Below are 16,283 nucleotides of genomic sequence, written 5' to 3'. Positions count from 1 at the left end.
ATTCATCCCTTTATCATAGTCAATTTTCTATTGAGGACTGTTGCTATGTCAATGTGGAGTACAGCATGTGTTTTTTTTGGGCTGTTAATAAGCATTTTGTTTAAACGGTATGCTTTTCTACAACGTTTTCTGTCTTCTACTGATGTTTTTGTTAACATTTCTGTCCTGTCATTCAATAAATCTTTGTTCTGGCCTCATGAGTCAGTCATGCACTTTCACTTTATCATTTCTACTTTCTTTAGGTTTGATATAGACTAGTTTAAATACGTGTAATAGTGCTAGATTGTATCTAGAAAACTCAGCAGATGCAGTAGCCTACTCTGTCCTGTATCTTTAAGAGGCACTGGATACGGATGAAAACGAGGAAGTGAGAAGAGCAGAGGTTTCATTTCCTTGGTGAAAGTTTATATTTGTTCTGGTTCACACTAAAAAGGAGAAGTGCAGAGTATGGTACAGGTTGCTTTTGACAGACGACACATGTCATTCTGCAAATATTTGAGAGACGACACACTGTGTTGTATGCGAACTCGGACATTCTTCAAACCACTGTAATACATGTCATAATTGTGGTAAGTGTTTTCGCTCATCAATCGACATTTACGTGTTGATATATTTTATACCATGGACTTGAAATTAGTGTTTGAAATTTCACCAAGTTGTCAATATGACTGTTAATATTACAACGTGTATGTTCAACGTTATCCATTTTATTGTCTCGACCTGCTTTCTAGCCTTTCGGGGTTCTACCGCTAAATGTGTCAATCTTAAAATATTATTTATAGAAATACATGTATCAGAGAAGTGATACTAGATCTTCTTATTGTAACACCATCATGTCCGCTAGATGGCAGCAGCCGACACAGAAGATAATCTGAACGGTGAGGCCGAACACCCTGGCGTACCCTTTCACGGCGATGTGAACAATCTGCTGGAAATAGGTCAAGAAGGGAACATCCAAGGAAATGTAAATATACTACTTTGTGTCCCTCTACGTTGTGCACGACTTACTTACTTAAAATTTTTTTTTTTATATAACTTCATAAATATTCTCTCTCTCTCTCTCTCTCTCTCTCTCTCTCTCTCTCTCTCTCTCTCTCTCTCTCTCTCTCTCTCTCTCTCTCTCTCTCTCTCTCTCTCTCTCTCTCTCTCTCTCTCTCTCTCTCTCTCTCTCTCTCTCTCTCTCTCTCTCTCTCTCTCTCTCTCTCTCTCTCTCAGGAAGAGTTTCTGGGCCCCCAGGCAGAGTACGATGAGGAAGAGGAGGAGAGGAAGTACTACAGGAGGAAGAGGCTGGGTGTGGGCAAGAACGTTCTGGGGGCCAGTGTGGGGTGCATGATCATCTACAGTGTTTATATGGGTAGGTGAGAAAACGGTGGTTTGTGTGTGCATGTGTGTGTGTACATATGTACATCTCTTATGTGTCCATCTCACTGTTTTCTCTGTGTGTGTATGTGTGTGCGCAGGCCTACTACAGATGCAGTTAATCCTCCACTATGATGAGACCTACAGAGACGTGAAGTATGGGAATCTGGGTCTGGAGGACATTGACCACAAGATGCTGATTGGGATCAACGTTACACCTGTTATTGGCCTACTCTACACCCCTGTACTCATCAGGTAGAAACACACAAACACACACACAGGCACACACGCACATACAGACCCACTGATGTGTTGGTAATTACAGTTGCATGCCCTCAGACCCTCTCTCTCTCTCTCTCTCTTTCTTTGCAGGTTCCTTGGCACCAAGTGGATGATGTTCCTGGCCTCTGGGATCTACGCCCTTTTTGTCTCGACCAACTACTGGGAGCGATACTACACCCTGGTACCATCGGCCGTTGCGATTGGTGTAGCCATCGTCCCTCTGTGGGCCTCTCTGGGCAACTACATCACAAGGTTAGAAGGAGGAGGACAAAGAGGTGGAGAAGGAAGTATTACCGTGTCATACTGTTGATACTGTGAAGTATTTTCTCTTTCTTATCACGCTGACCACGCATAAATACTCATGGAAATAAACAAATTGGACATTTATAACATGCACGCACACATACACAATTTTAGGATGGCCCAGCAGTATTATGAGTATGTTAACTACAAGGAAGAGCATGTCCAGGAGCAGAAGAAACTGCCCAAAGGAGCTTCTCACCAGTATGTGATTGTGTTCCAGGCTGTCTTTTACAGCATCTTCCATGTAAGTTGTTATTGTAGTGTGTGTGTGTGCATGTGTGTGTATGAGTGAGAGAGAGAGAGACCAACTTCCATTGAGCCTCCCAGATAATGATGCGCCTGTATCTGTCTAAGTTGTGTGTGTGTCTTCCTCTCTGCCCCCTCAGCTGAGTTTTGTGTTTGCGGAGTTCCCCATGCGGTTCTTCATCCATGGCCTCCTACAGAAACACGAGCACACTCTGTTCCATGTCCAGGACTGTGGTAAATCTCCAATCTTCTATGCACTGTGTACATTATCGAATGTCTATCAGTTATATATTTCAAATACTTAACTTTAGAAAGAATGTAATTATTATTGTAACAAGGGTATGTCAGGGTATATCATATGTATATGATATGGAATCATTTATGTTATTTTTATTACCCCAACCAGGTGCAAATTCCACTGGGATCCTCATGGGGTTCAACAACACAGTGCTGAAGAGCCTCCCACGCTCCCTGCTGCTCATCCAGGTGGAGAGTATTCTCATGGGGGCCGCCTTCCTCGCCATGATCATAGTAAGACCACCCCCCACCCCACCTCATCCACTCCACTGGTGGGCCAGATATATCTGTTAGATATGTAAATGTATAACAATTTAGCTTTGTTTTTTTTTGGTGTGTGTGCATTTGATTTAAGAGTTTGTAATCTTTTGGGACTGCTTCACTTGTTCCATGGAACAGGGTGACCACTCCCCTCGCCCCACCCCCACCGCACACACAGACACACAGTTTACCTTTACCTGTAACTGCCGCCTCCCCCCACCTGCCCACAGTTCCTAGTTGTTTGCGGTGCAGCGTACCGTCCCACTGAGGAGATCGACCTGCGCAGCATTGGCTGGGGCAACATCTTCCAGCTGCCCTTCAAACACCTCAGAGACTACCGGCTGCGGCTGCTCTGCCCCTTCTTCATCTACAGCGGCCTGGAGACCCTCTTTGCCATCACTGGGCTCACCCTGGTAACCAGCCAGCGCTGCAACATTATAGGAACTAGAACAGGAAGTAGATTTAAAACTGTCCGGCCTTGGGACACAAGACTCATACTGTTGCTTCCCTCCTCTCTCCCTCCTCTTTCACTCCTCTCTCCCTCTTCTCTCCCTCCTCTTTCCCTCCTCTCACCTTTCTCCCCCCTCCCGCCCCAGTCGTACGGAGTATGCACGGTGGGTCTGGAGTGGCTCTGGCTGCTGGTGGGGGTGTATGGCCTCTCCTGCTCCCTCTTTTCCCTCCTCTCCCTCTCCCTCCTCCGCCTGCCACGCTGGGCCACTCTGGTAGCGGGCGCTGCTGTCCACGGTCTTCTGCTGCTGGTGCTGCTCTGGTGGTGCCCCAGACCCAAAACCCCGAGCCTCCTCGCCCCCCTCCTTGTCCTCACTGCCCTCTGGGGTCTGGGCTCCGCCCTCAACAAGACTGGCCTCAGCAGTGAGTATAACACAGTACTGCTGTCTTAAGACGCCCTGTACACTAACATATTACAATAGTAACACCAACCCCTCCCTGTCCTCATCCTCTCTCTCTCTCTCTCTCTCTCTCTCTCTCTCTCTCTCTCTCTCTCTCTCTCTCTCTCTCTCTCTCTCTCTCTCTCTCTCTCTCTCTCTCTCAGGCCTGCTGGGGATGCTCTATGAGGACAAGGAAAGGCTGGACTTTGTGTACACCATCTACCACTGGTGGCAAGCTATCGCCATCTTCATTGTTTACCTTTGGTCTGGCCTCCCAATGAGGGTGTGTGTGTTTTTAATATTTACTTTCCTTCCAGCTGTTGTTGTCATGCTAATTTCCTCTTGTTTTTTTCCGCCAGGCTAAACTTTCCATCCTATTGGTCACTCTGATACTGTCCTGTGTCTGCTATTGGCTGATGGAGCAACGTCAGGCCAAGAAGATACCAGCCAGAATCCCCCGTATACCCCGCCCTCGACACAAGGTAACCAGTCCCTTCCTATTGAACTTGGTTGTTTCTCCTGTGTGTGTGAGAATGCATGTGGGTGAGGGTGTACAGGGACTTTTATCCATGAGTGTGTGTGCGCTTTTTTCAGTGTGTGTGCTTCTTTCTTTCAGAGTAAAAAGAGTCAGAGTTAAATCTCCGCCTACATGTGAACAGTTTACATCCAGTTGTTCTTTCACTTCCTCAGGTCAAAGGTTACCGTTACCTGGAGGAGGACAACTCAGACGAGTCAGACTCAGAAAAGAGTGATGAGGAAGAGGAGGAGGAGCATGAAGGGGAGGAAGGAGGGGAGATCAGGGAGGATGTGGGCGTAGACTCAGGCTCAGAGGGATCTGATTCACTGAGGGCCAGGATGGGAGGTGCCAGGGATCGACGGAGGCAAAAGGACGAGAGGGTAGGCCACAGGGAGTAGAGCTGTTCCAGAGAGAGAGGAGGAGAAGAGGAAGAGAGAGGGAGGAGGGAGAGTTTAGGAGGGCACAGGAAGATGAGGTGGAGAAATGCAAAACAGAGAGGAAGTAATCAAAAATGAACGATTCTACCACCACTGAGCTAATTTTGTTTATTGCAACTTCAATAACAAATGAAGTCATCATACTGTATTTCTGACACATACTTTTACCTGTTTGACTGATTGTGTCTGTATCTCAAAAGTGTATCTTCTCCTTAATTCACACACTGGTTGGAAGGCACACTAGCAAGTTTAATACTGTACTTTTGCCTTGAAAGAGAAATGGGGTTTTTGATTACAGCGGTACATAAAAGAATGAATGACGATCTCTAACTCAAGAAAGGGAGGAGTAATTGAGTAATAAAGGTTCTTGTGACTCTTAAAGGGGAATCACTTTGTCAGCACTGTACTCACTTCCTCTCAGGTGTCTACAGAGATATAAGTTTATCTTGGACTCTGGTACTTTTAGTGAGTTTGAGCACATTGAAAACAGATTTGTGTTATGTTTTCTTGATGTATCTTCTTAACGTGCCATGTTTCATCGTTATATATAAATAGAAAAGCTAAGTAGAAGTGTTTGAGTATAATTCATTTAGCTTGTGTAGGCTGCTGTAAATGTTCCTGAGGATGAGTGTCACAGTGTGTTTTTGTTTAAACCGTTTTAATTAGGCTTTTCGCAAGGATTCCAATGAAAAACGAACGTCCATGATTGGATGATCACCAAAATGTCAAACAAATACACCCCTTATTGTGAGAGGACATTTCAGTTGTTTCTGACAGTTGAAAGGGTCACCAGAAAGCCCAAGTCATTGTGTTCACTTACTTTGTACTGATGCATACAAGAATATGTAAAGATTTAATGATCTCTAAACAAACTCTGTACTTATTTGATTCAGAAATAGTATGGTGTTATTGTGTTTTCAATGATAAAATAAGTTCAGTGACTGGGATCATTAAGATGTGACTTGAGTTTTGATGCAAGGTTTGAAACAGAATGATTGTCTCTGAGTGGGTGTTCTCTTATGAAAGACAAATACGTGTCACCATGGAAACTTATGCACTTGTCGTAATGAAAAAATGGTTATGTTATAGCATACGCCTCAATGAAGGTAACTTTCACTTTCCTACACACAACTGTCTAATATATATATATAGCATGCACACACATTTGCTGTTTAACAAATATTATATACATTATTTTGAATAATGTTCACGGTATCTATTACCATTTCTCTTTCTTTTTCTTTCTCTTTGTGTTTCTCTCTCACAAACACACATGAACAAACACACAGGAGTTACAGCTCAGGACACAGGTTTGAGGTCAGCATGAGTTTATTGTTCAGAGGTACTCTCTATCTCTTTCTCCTTGTCCTCTCCCCTCTCTCCCTCCTTTCTCACTACCTCTGGTTATTGCTGTCAGTGTACCTAGTGACCCAATGTCCCTGATTTAGATCTGATACACACCTTTCTAAAGGACTGCTACACTAACAACCCTTTACACACACACTTTCTCTCGCACACGCACACATAGTGTGTTACTGAAATGAGCTGTATCATGCTGCCGATGTTATTAAGCTGACTCAAGTTCTGACCGTCAGAAAAACACCCTAAGTGCTGAGTGTTTACAGAGGATCAACTGAGTGTTCGAATGTTGTAAAGTCGATGTGTGCCTGAACGGGACTGAGGTGGGTGGGTAACTGAGTAAATGCTGACTGACTGGGGTGGATGTGGTTTCAGACGCCGGCCCAGGCCTGGGTTAGGCCCGGCTCCGTATCTGGTCCGGTCCCGGTCTTAGTGGTGAATACGGCGGATAGACTGGATCTGGGGGGTCTGGCAGTGAGAGCCCCAGTTCTTCCAGTGCTGGTAGTCTCCGCTGTGCCTCTCACACTCCATGATGTACTGCTGCCCTCTATAGCCAGGGTACTGGTAGCACACAAAGCTGAGGGAGAGGAAAGAAAATACTTTTAACACACTCACACTGGCTATAACAATGACACACTAAGTGTATACGTACGGCGAGGTGTTGATGTATTTGCATGTGTGACGAGTATGTAACAGACGTGGTCTTGCAAGTTCCGTCAGAGTTTTCCGGACCGTGTTCATCCTTCACCGAGGATCGAACACGCCATCTCTGACTTCCCAAGCGCCACCACTACCAGCTACGCCAAAGAAAAGCTAGCTATTCAACGATGCGGGTGGCCTGTTATATACTTGCGGAGTGAGTTTCACCGATTCACACCGACTACACATGGATTTGTATTGTTTATCTGTTTGTCAATGTATCTGTGTGTCCATCTGTTGTTCAGCTGTTCAGCTGTATCTGTCACGCGTGTGTGTGCGCATATTAGTCTGTTTATCTCTGTGTTATCTCTCCCTGCTTGGGTTGTTGCCCCCGCGACCCGACCCCCGGAAAAGCGGCAGATGATGGATGGATGGATATCTGTGTCAATAAATATGTGTGTGTGTTTGCGAGTGTGTGTGGCCTTGGCATCCGGTCTAGTTTGTCGACTCACGCGCCACACTGCACGTGCATGGAGCCCACTTCGGGCATGCACCAGCCCATGGCCTGCAGGGAAGGGTAGTCATCGCACAGCTCCACGCTGCGGCCCATGAAGTTCTCCCTCTCGAAGATCATCATGCGGCTGCTCTGGTGGGCCTGCGGGACAAGCAGAGAGAGGGCTCACATACAAAATACTCTGAATTAAAAAAAATAGGAGTGAGACGGAGAGGAACATTTTTCAATTCACTCACACATAGGTTTGTGAATGGCACACACTTCACAGACAACCACGCACAAACTTCGAAATATAGATCCCATAATGAGCATGTGCGATCCTCTGTCTCTTACACCGACACACACACACGCACACCCATCCCTCGGTGTACTCACGGCGCAGTAGATGGGGCGCAGGGACATGAGGCGCTCCACGTGGTAGGACAGGGAGCCACTGTAAGCGTCCCAGTGGGGGTACTCTCCCCTCTCCAGGATGAACTGCTGGCCCTGGAAGTCATGGTGCTCGAAGCCCACCCAGCTGCGAGGGGAGGAGGGATGAAAGCGAGAGTCGGTGAGCAGGACGTGAAATAGGCCAGCTGTATGGGCGCAGCGGTGTTTCAAGTTCCCTGTCACCCCATAGTGGTCGAATGTTAGCCATGGACGCTATAGCACGCATACGTTAGAGTTGGTTCGACAAACACTTACTCATAGTGGCACATAGACACACATACACACGGACACACAGACATACAGGGTGTGTGACTCACGCTCCACTCTCCACTCTGATGGAGCGGATGTAGTCCATGCCACAGTCATGGATGTTGCAGCACTCGGAGGTGAACTCCTGGCACTTGCCCTGGAAGTGCTCCTGCTCGAACACGGTGACCTGTAATTGACATGTACAGGTTAGTGTGTCATATATTTGTTTCTATTTTTTTCCCTCCTTTTTTATGTGCGTGTATGTGTCTGTAAAGTCACCTTGAAGAATGGGGCCATACCCATGCCAGGGAAGAACATGGGTGAGGTCATGTGGGTTTTAGTAGCTCTGTTCATATCTTCATAGAGAAAATGAGTGGGAGAGAAAGATACAAAATAATCATCTATTGACTTTAGAGACATATTCAATTTAGATTGTCCAAAACGCGCATGCTCAATAAAGCTGAAAACACCCCCGAGGCATTAATATCATCTTCAATCAATCCGAACTCCAAGAAAATTTTTATAAATACGTTCTTCTCTTTGATATGAAGCTTGTCATCCCCTAATAAAAATCTTTAATCCTTTTTGCTGCTCGAATAATGTTTTTAAACATTGAAACCGCCCCAAAAGTAAATGTAAAGGGTACGTTTCAGGCCCACTAAAAATAATTAAAATCTAAATTTTAAACGATCACAAATCAAATCTTAATTGTAGTTTCCAATCATTCGCAGTCAAATATCAGTGGAGCCCAACATACAGTTTTCCTTTTGTGCAAAAAAAAATAATCTGTAAATCCACCGTTTTTTGTTGCCCCGGGACCTTACCTGCTTCTTCTCTATCTTTGCGCTGGAAAGTGACATGCGCCAATGCTCTTTACATAGACTTTTGTGAGAATCTGGCGCAACCGTTTTATACCGGCGTCCACAGTTGCTCGCGCGTAACCATTGGCGACATTGTTCGTGCGTGTGCGTGTTCCTCTATAGGCTATACTTGAGCGTCAGTGTATTGGTGTGAGAAAACGTGGCCGCGCGCTCACTACACTCGAGCGTGCTTTCGTTCGTTGGTCTGTGCGTAAAAGTCAGTGTGAGCGCGCGCCTGTTCGACAACTCATTCTTCGCTCCCTCTCACTCCTCTTTGTTCCCCATGCAATAGTGGGCACCATGTCGACTCAGCACATAATATAGCATAGTCCCCGCTGAATACACGGTGGATAGAGCCAGTGCGCGAGCTCGTTTGGAGTGAATGGGGGGCCCGTGGTTGGGTTAGCGCTGTTATATTCGTATAGGTCAGCAGTGCTATCGTATAGCGCAACAATGGACCAGACTAAAGGTAGAGAATGAGGAGGATTTGGCCCTTCTGTGACAATCAATTAGGAAACCTCTTTGCAGTAAGAGTTCATAGTTGGGGATATGATGGGGAAAACAGTAAGCTAATGGTCTTTAGTATAAATAAATAAATAAATAAATATGAAATGTAGGCCTATCACCGACAGCAGACAGGAGTTCTATTAACATCACAATCCACTTTATCAGGTAATTTGTTATTGTGGTTAGTTCAAAGCCTCATTGTGGTGTCAATGCTCTGACTATAGGCTACATTGTCATTGTGAAGCCATTATGAGAGAACAGTGATGGGGATGGCACATGACGCAGCCAATGGAGGAATAGCCACCTGTTTACTGAAAGCCCTAGCAGAAAAATGACATTTCCGTTGCCAAGGTGACCATCCTGCACCCCACAGCTTCACCCCACCTTTAGATCTGCTTACCTCATTTGACCCTTGAACTGTACCTAGAACCTTTGGAACTTACGTTCCACAAGTCATTTGCAGTATGTCTGTGATGTCAGTGATGATTTGCTTCATGCAAGTGAAAAGTGTTATTTATAGAAATCTGTCTCGCAATATAATAGTAGTTCTTCTGAGTTGTATTAATTTAATTATTGTCAACTTGATTGGATAACTATGAAAATGAATGACTCATAAAATTCCAAAAAAAGAACAAACATTGTTAGTCCCATTCTATTGTAATGGTTTTGTTTTACAGTTTCTGTGGGGAAAGAAATAGATTGTGTGAGGCTGTGTCAACTGTGGTAACCCCCAAGGTATGTGGTCATGTCACCAGGAGCCAATTAATAGCCTAGCATGCAAGGGTCAAAGGTCGCACAGACCGTTCCCCTGCAACTGGTCACAAGGATGATCACACAGATTCAAAATGGCTGCCGTACAGTACTGTACTGACTCTGACTTAAAAGTCTTCAAACTGCAACATTTGAAACTCTCTAATGTCGAGTAGTCTTTTGCAACTGTTTATCTAATTGTAATGTGTAAATTATTGCATGTCATCTAATTGTGCCAGCCCGTCATTCAAACTATTTTGGGTTTAGAAAAAGAAAGATAAATATATACTGTAGTGAATATCTATATTATTGCTCGAATTCCACGTGTCTTATCCTCCCCCCTCTTTCTCTTTCTGTTCTCTATATTACTCACTTTCTTTAGCTCTCGCCTATCTCCCTCCTTGCTGTGTCTATCTTGGCTCTTTCCCATTCTCCTTTGCTCTCTCTCTACTCTCATTCTCCTCTGCTCTCTCTCTTCTCTCATTCTCCTTTGCTCTCTCTCTCTCTTCTCTCTCTCATTCTCCCTTGCTCTCTCTCTCTCTCTTTGATGATGGGGGATTTCTATTCTTTCTCAGCTGTGAGCTCAGCGGGTTTGCTTCTGTCATCTAATCCCTCCTCTCCGGGCGCCAGGATATAAAAGCTGAGAGTGGCCCACCGCACTCACACACACAGACAACACCACAGAGCCCGAATCAACCCCCCATACGTACACACTGCCACAGGTAAGAAACACACACACACACATGCATACTCACACACACACACACACACACACACACACACACACACACACACACACATGCATACTCACACACACTGCCACAGGTAAGAAACACACACACACACATGCATACTCACACACACTGACAGACAAAAGGATCAATGGCCAAGACAAAGGGGGGATGGCATTTAGAGTTAAATTAGTTATGTTAGTTTCAAATGAAATAAAAAAAATGCATGTAGATTAAAAATCAAGAGCTAAGGTCACTATAAAAAGTATAATTTTAAATTTGAATGAGGACAATTCTATGAGATTTTCGCATAACCCATATTTTCTGAGTGGCCAACAATTGGACCTTTAACTGTAAATGGATTGAAACGGTTTATGTTTAGATCTTGTGTTCCTTGACCAATAGAGCACGGCAAAACTCTGAGCTAAACTCTAGCATAAAGTTTTTTTGGGAAATATGGAACCACAGAACTACTACCACAGGCTACTAATACCTAGTTTTTCATGTATTTAAACGGACTATTAAACACTCTTATTATTGTAAACAGGAATTAAACTAACACATTCTGGACTAGGAGGAATGTTAGGAATACAATCTGATAATTTCATCCTGCTAGGCATTAAACTTTCTCTCATGCCTTTTCTTTCTCCTTCTCACAATGTTTCTGTGGTTCCCCTTTTCTCCTCTCTCTATCGGTGGTTTGTTCAGTCATCATGTCAGCAGGAGGAGAGAAGGCTAAGACTGCTTCCCAGACCGACGGGAAGGCCGCTCAGGGCAAGAGGTCTGAGATGGGCATGATGTCCTACAAGGTACACTCATGCAACCACACACACAAGCATGCTCACACACACACACACACGCCATGATTTCACACGCACACACACACACACACACCATGATTTCACACGCACACACACACACGCCATGATTTCACACGCACACACACACACACACACCATGATTTCACACGCACACACACACACACACACACACACGCCATGATTTCACACGCACAGTGAGAGGCATCAGACTTGTCTTATATTACAAACACACACACACGCACATCTTAGATAATTGCTTTTACAGTTTGACACGTTTATCAACACTTGAGTTCACACATTGATTCTCTTGCATTCTTGCTTGTGGTCCTGAGTTTCCTGTTGCCATAGATATGCAAGTGGGTGGTAAACACTGTAGAGACAATTTCTACATTAAAGTTGATATTGATATTGAAGCCAAAGGTATCAAACCTTGGTTTTAATTAATCACGCTCTTTAACTAATAAACTGCTTTAGTCTGGTATTATGCAAGAAGCAGATGCATCCATGCATCTTCTAAGCTTACGGATAGCAAAATGAGTGAGGCAACTGGCAATACATAGCATTGAAACATGATTTCAAACCGATTTCTTGACAAATAATGTTCAAACTAGGAGTTGTGGGGTATCTCTTATGATGCTATGAGTAACAGGTGTGTGATGGTCTTTGCAACACTCCTGAGTAGCTCATTGTAGTGATACAGTACCTGATCCTGCAATACACCATGGTATAGAATGACCATGACTGAACCACCAACCCTGTGTATGGGGGCTCTCACTTATACCACAACACCGAAGGGCAAATACATTTTCTGGTGCTAATAATTTGCGATAAATTGCAATTCCTCAAATGATTCACATTAATTCATAACATTAATTAATTCATTTTAATTAATCGAAAACAAACTCTCAAAATCTAAAACTCTCAATCCCTCAAAATACCAATTTAACCTGTCTCCTCTCCTGTCTCTCCACCCTTTCTCTCTCGTTTCAGATGTGTGTGTTCGACCAGGAGAACTTCCAGGGTCGCTGCATTGAGATCACCAATGAGTGCATGAATGTGTGTGAGATGGGCATGGACAGGGTTCGCTCCCTTCGCGTCGACTGTGGACCGTGAGTGCCTCGCCGCCGCTAGTCAATCTGAAATGCAACAGCAAAGATTAGACAGCTGACACACTGAGAGCAAATCATGTCTAAGCTTCCCTTCCTTCCTTCCCTCATTCACACTCCCTCCCCTTATCACACTCCCTGTCTGCCTGGTTTACGCTCTCTCCTCTCCCTCCCTCCCTTCCACATCCCCACCCCCTTCTCACTCCCTTCCAACCTCAGTTTTGTGGGCTACGAGCAGATGAACTTCTGTGGAGAGATGTTCATCCTGGAGAAGGGAGAGTACCCTCGCTGGGACTCTTGGAGCAACTGCCAGAAGAACGACTACCTGCTGTCCTTCAGGCCTGTCCGCATGGTAAACTTCACCCACATTTGTTAATCTGTCCACTCTACTTATATTCGTTATTCATAATAAGAATAATTTTCAACAATATTTATTAAGCGACCATGTCAAAAACCCGTCTAATTGCTCTGTCACACTATCCTTTCGGAACTAACTTTTTTTTGCATTCATCCATCCATCAGTTCAATATTTCACCCTTCCGTTGTCCTCCCTTCACAGGACCCTGAGAAGCACAAGATCTGCCTGTACGAGGTGGGCCAGTTCAAGGGTCGTAAGATGGAGATCATGGACGATGACGTTCCCAGCCTGTTCTCTTACGGCTTCACTGATAGGGTCGGCAGCATCATGGTCAGCTGCGGAACGTGAGTAGTCCTCATACAGCAACGTCCACCTGCCACATCCCATCACATTCATCCACTCCATAGCCTCGAACCGGAGGGAACAAGAACACATATCATTCTACAATTAAATATAATTTAGAATGATGACTTTAATGTAAAGTATAGCCCACGAAAGACATGTATCAAAAGTGGTTTTGACAAAAGTTTCCTAGACCATCCGAGCAGGTCGTTTTATTTTTAGCCTCCTGCTCCTACGTCACCCTCCTCTGGGGTGCGTATGTGATGTCAGTGAGACCCTGCTGAAGATGAATTCTCTAATGGATCTATCTCCTTCCCCGCCAGCTGTAAATCAGCCGCGCTCCAATCGTAGCACATACTCACACACGCAGGCAGACATCCCCCTGTGGGTTTTCCAGACAAACATGTAACAAACAAATCAAATTTGTTATTTTTCTTTTTCAACCCCTACCTCTCTCTGTATCTCAGTACCTCTCTCCCTCTCTCGTTGTGTCGCTGTCATACCCCATTTTATTTCTCTGCTTCCTTCCCTCCCTCTTTCCTTCCATCTCTCTGCACATTCTTTTGACTTGCTTTTACGCTTCCGTCTGTTATTCGTTTATACACTTATCATTTTTGTATCATCTTTTAATACTGCCTCCATCTCCACCTCCTTTCTTCCTTTGTTTGCCCTCCCTCTTCTCTACACAGTTTTGTGGGCTACCAGTTCCCTGGCTACCGTGGCAGCCAGTACCTGCTGGAGAAGGGAGAGTACAGGCACTTCAACGAGTATGGCGCCCGCTGCCCTCAGATGCAGTCTGTCAGACGCATCCGCGACATGCAGTGGCACCCCCATGGCTGCTACACCATGGCCAGCAAGTGAGACGCAGGGAGGGTGAAGAGGGGAGTGAGCGGGGCGGAGGGAGGGCAGGGGTAGAGAGGTGTAGGGGGATAGGAGATTGAGAAAGGAGAGCAAAGAAGGGAGGAGAGGAAACTGTAGGAAGATTGCTCCGCCTCCACCTTTCCACTCTGAAGTCTTGCGGTGGATAGATCTTGTAGGATGACGAGTAAGGAAGAGAGGGTTGGGGATGCAATGAAAAAGAATTTGGGGGGGGGAAGAACGCCACCTAGTGGGAAAAAAGAGTGCTCTGTTCTTTTTGGGGGATAGATAACCAGCAATGAAAATACATTAACCACGATTAACAGATAAACTTAACAGATCAAGATCTGGTCTGTAAATAGATCTATATTTTCTCTCTCCCTGTTTGAAAGCCTATTTTGCCATCCATTCCCATTGATCCTCTTTTTGACCCTCACACTGCTTAATTGTCATCCCACCTATCTTCCACCTGAATTCATCATAAGATCACATGGCTTAATTGACACTGATAGGGAAGGGTGTGTCTGTTTGCTTGTGTTTGTGTGGGTGAGGAGGGAGGGCATCGGTTACTGTGGACACTGCTTGAAAGGGATTTGTGGGAAATTGAGTTTCCACCCATACCTTTTTTGGCAGCCATTCCAAATGATGTACACAGACACCAGACTCTGCTCCTTCTTCAATCTGAACCCAAATAAAGAGACTCTAACCCATTCCACATCGTCCCTGTATCCTTGGCCACATCTGTGTGTTTTCATCCATAGGCATCACAGGGTGGGAACTGTTATGACCATTGTCATTCAACATGGAAGACCTACGACCTTCAGTAAATTACTTTAAGTGATGAAGAAACAATTATCTTCAATAGACTGCACTCCATCTGCTTGAATTCATATTGAGTAAATATGTGCTGCTTGAAAAGATGAGGATCATGTAAGTTGAGTCTTACATGCTATATTAAGTCTGTATAGTGACATCACACTGTTTTCAAAGACTGAAGAGTTGAAGCACACCCATTATTGCGATGCATCCATTTTCACAAAAGACACTACTCTCTTAGATTAGTGGTATACCAGGGTCAATAAACTCAAACATATGGTAAGTAGGTTGACGGGAAATATATTTGTGGATAGAGCATGACATCCATGAACACAATGTTAATGATTTGAATCTGACTCTATACAATGACGTTTTAACAATATTAAAAAAGCATGCAGAAGCAAACATTGCTCACAAAATATATCTATAGACTGTGGTAACTCAAGTGTGTTCTGTTCACTCAATGTGTGTTTGTGTACAGTTCTTTCATTCGAAGGATCAATGAAGTGCTCTTGGCACCTACAGGAGCCCAGCCTATTGTGGTAAATCTGTTGAAGACTGTGAATAATTAATTTGTTTTTGAAAACAACTTTCTGTGACCTGTGAAACCAGCCCCTTAGTCCTGCCGTCCTCCCCCTTCCCTCCCTCTGTCTATCCATTCTTCACGTAAAAGGAAAACTTTACTTCTTCACCTGCTGCATAATTCCATCTATACACACTCCTACTCCTTCACTCTGTCTCCCCCCTCTCCTACCTTTTTCCTCCTCTAACAAAAAACATCTCCACCTGTTCTTAAGATTGCAATTAGACTTCTGACTATAGACGTTCCTTCCTCTCCATCCAAGCCTCCCTCCACTTCACTTTCCACTATACCCATTCTTTCATCCCACCTTCCTTCCCCTTCTTTCCCCTCTTTCTCCCCCTCGTTACAAACCTACTAGTACTATTTAGTTTCCCCACCTGCAGCCTATCTACCTCTTGCTATAAATACTGGCAGGAAGGATACCTTAGAGAGCCAACACCCTCCTCCACAGGCTGCTAAACTTGGATCGGAGCGAGGAAATTGTTGACGTCAGTTCCCCCGACCTCGGTTCTGCTTGCCCCCCAGCTCAGACGCCGACTCGACTCTGACGTCATTGTGCGAATTGGGACTGCTCTCGGCTGACCAGGAGTGCAGTGGTTTGTAATGAGAATGTGTGAGTGTGTATGTGTGCATCATCTTTCAATCCACACAATTCCCACTCCCCCTCCACCCCCCCCCCCCCCCCCATCCCACTCTGCTCCTCCTCAATCCTCTCTTCTTGCCTGAAGGGTTTACGGCAGCATGAGGACACATACGGCTGGTTAGTTAGAGA

At 44.9% G+C, this 16,283-nt stretch overlaps 3 protein-coding genes across 3 annotated transcripts; 2 read left to right on the top strand and 1 right to left on the bottom strand.

Annotated features, from left to right (window-relative positions):
• Positions 1-401: 401 nt before the first annotated feature.
• unc93b1 (unc-93 homolog B1, TLR signaling regulator) lies at positions 402-5,536 on the top strand. Its single transcript, XM_067251091.1, has 13 exons — positions 402-569; positions 845-964; positions 1,216-1,354; positions 1,461-1,614; positions 1,732-1,893; positions 2,059-2,188; positions 2,331-2,424; positions 2,597-2,721; positions 2,979-3,161; positions 3,345-3,618; positions 3,800-3,918; positions 3,995-4,117; positions 4,326-5,536. The coding sequence occupies exons 2-13, from the start codon at positions 845-847 to the stop codon at positions 4,548-4,550; spliced, it is 1,848 nt and encodes a 615-aa protein (XP_067107192.1). The 5' UTR covers positions 402-569; the 3' UTR covers positions 4,551-5,536.
• Positions 5,537-6,377: 841 nt separating this feature from the next.
• LOC136956053 (beta-crystallin A1-like) lies at positions 6,378-8,133 on the bottom strand. The gene is made up of 5 exons (XM_067249864.1): positions 8,059-8,133; positions 7,848-7,966; positions 7,477-7,618; positions 7,100-7,242; positions 6,378-6,525 (listed from the first exon to the last, which is right to left on the bottom strand). Exons 1-5 carry the CDS (start codon positions 8,131-8,133, stop codon positions 6,378-6,380), a joined length of 627 nt encoding a protein of 208 aa, XP_067105965.1.
• Positions 8,134-11,340: 3,207 nt separating this feature from the next.
• Positions 11,341-14,115, top strand: crybb1l2 (crystallin, beta B1, like 2). Its single transcript, XM_067249863.1, has 5 exons — positions 11,341-11,436; positions 12,439-12,557; positions 12,774-12,906; positions 13,114-13,256; positions 13,944-14,115. Exons 1-5 carry the CDS (start codon positions 11,341-11,343, stop codon positions 14,113-14,115), a joined length of 663 nt encoding a protein of 220 aa, XP_067105964.1.
• Positions 14,116-16,283: the final 2,168 nt, after the last annotated feature.

The sequence above is a fragment of the Osmerus mordax genome, chromosome 14 (assembly GCF_038355195.1).
Source record: "Osmerus mordax isolate fOsmMor3 chromosome 14, fOsmMor3.pri, whole genome shotgun sequence".
Taxonomy (NCBI): Eukaryota; Metazoa; Chordata; class Actinopteri; order Osmeriformes; family Osmeridae; genus Osmerus; species Osmerus mordax.
The sequence above is the reverse complement of the archived record's forward strand: the minus strand, read 5'-3'. Positions and strand labels throughout refer to the sequence as shown.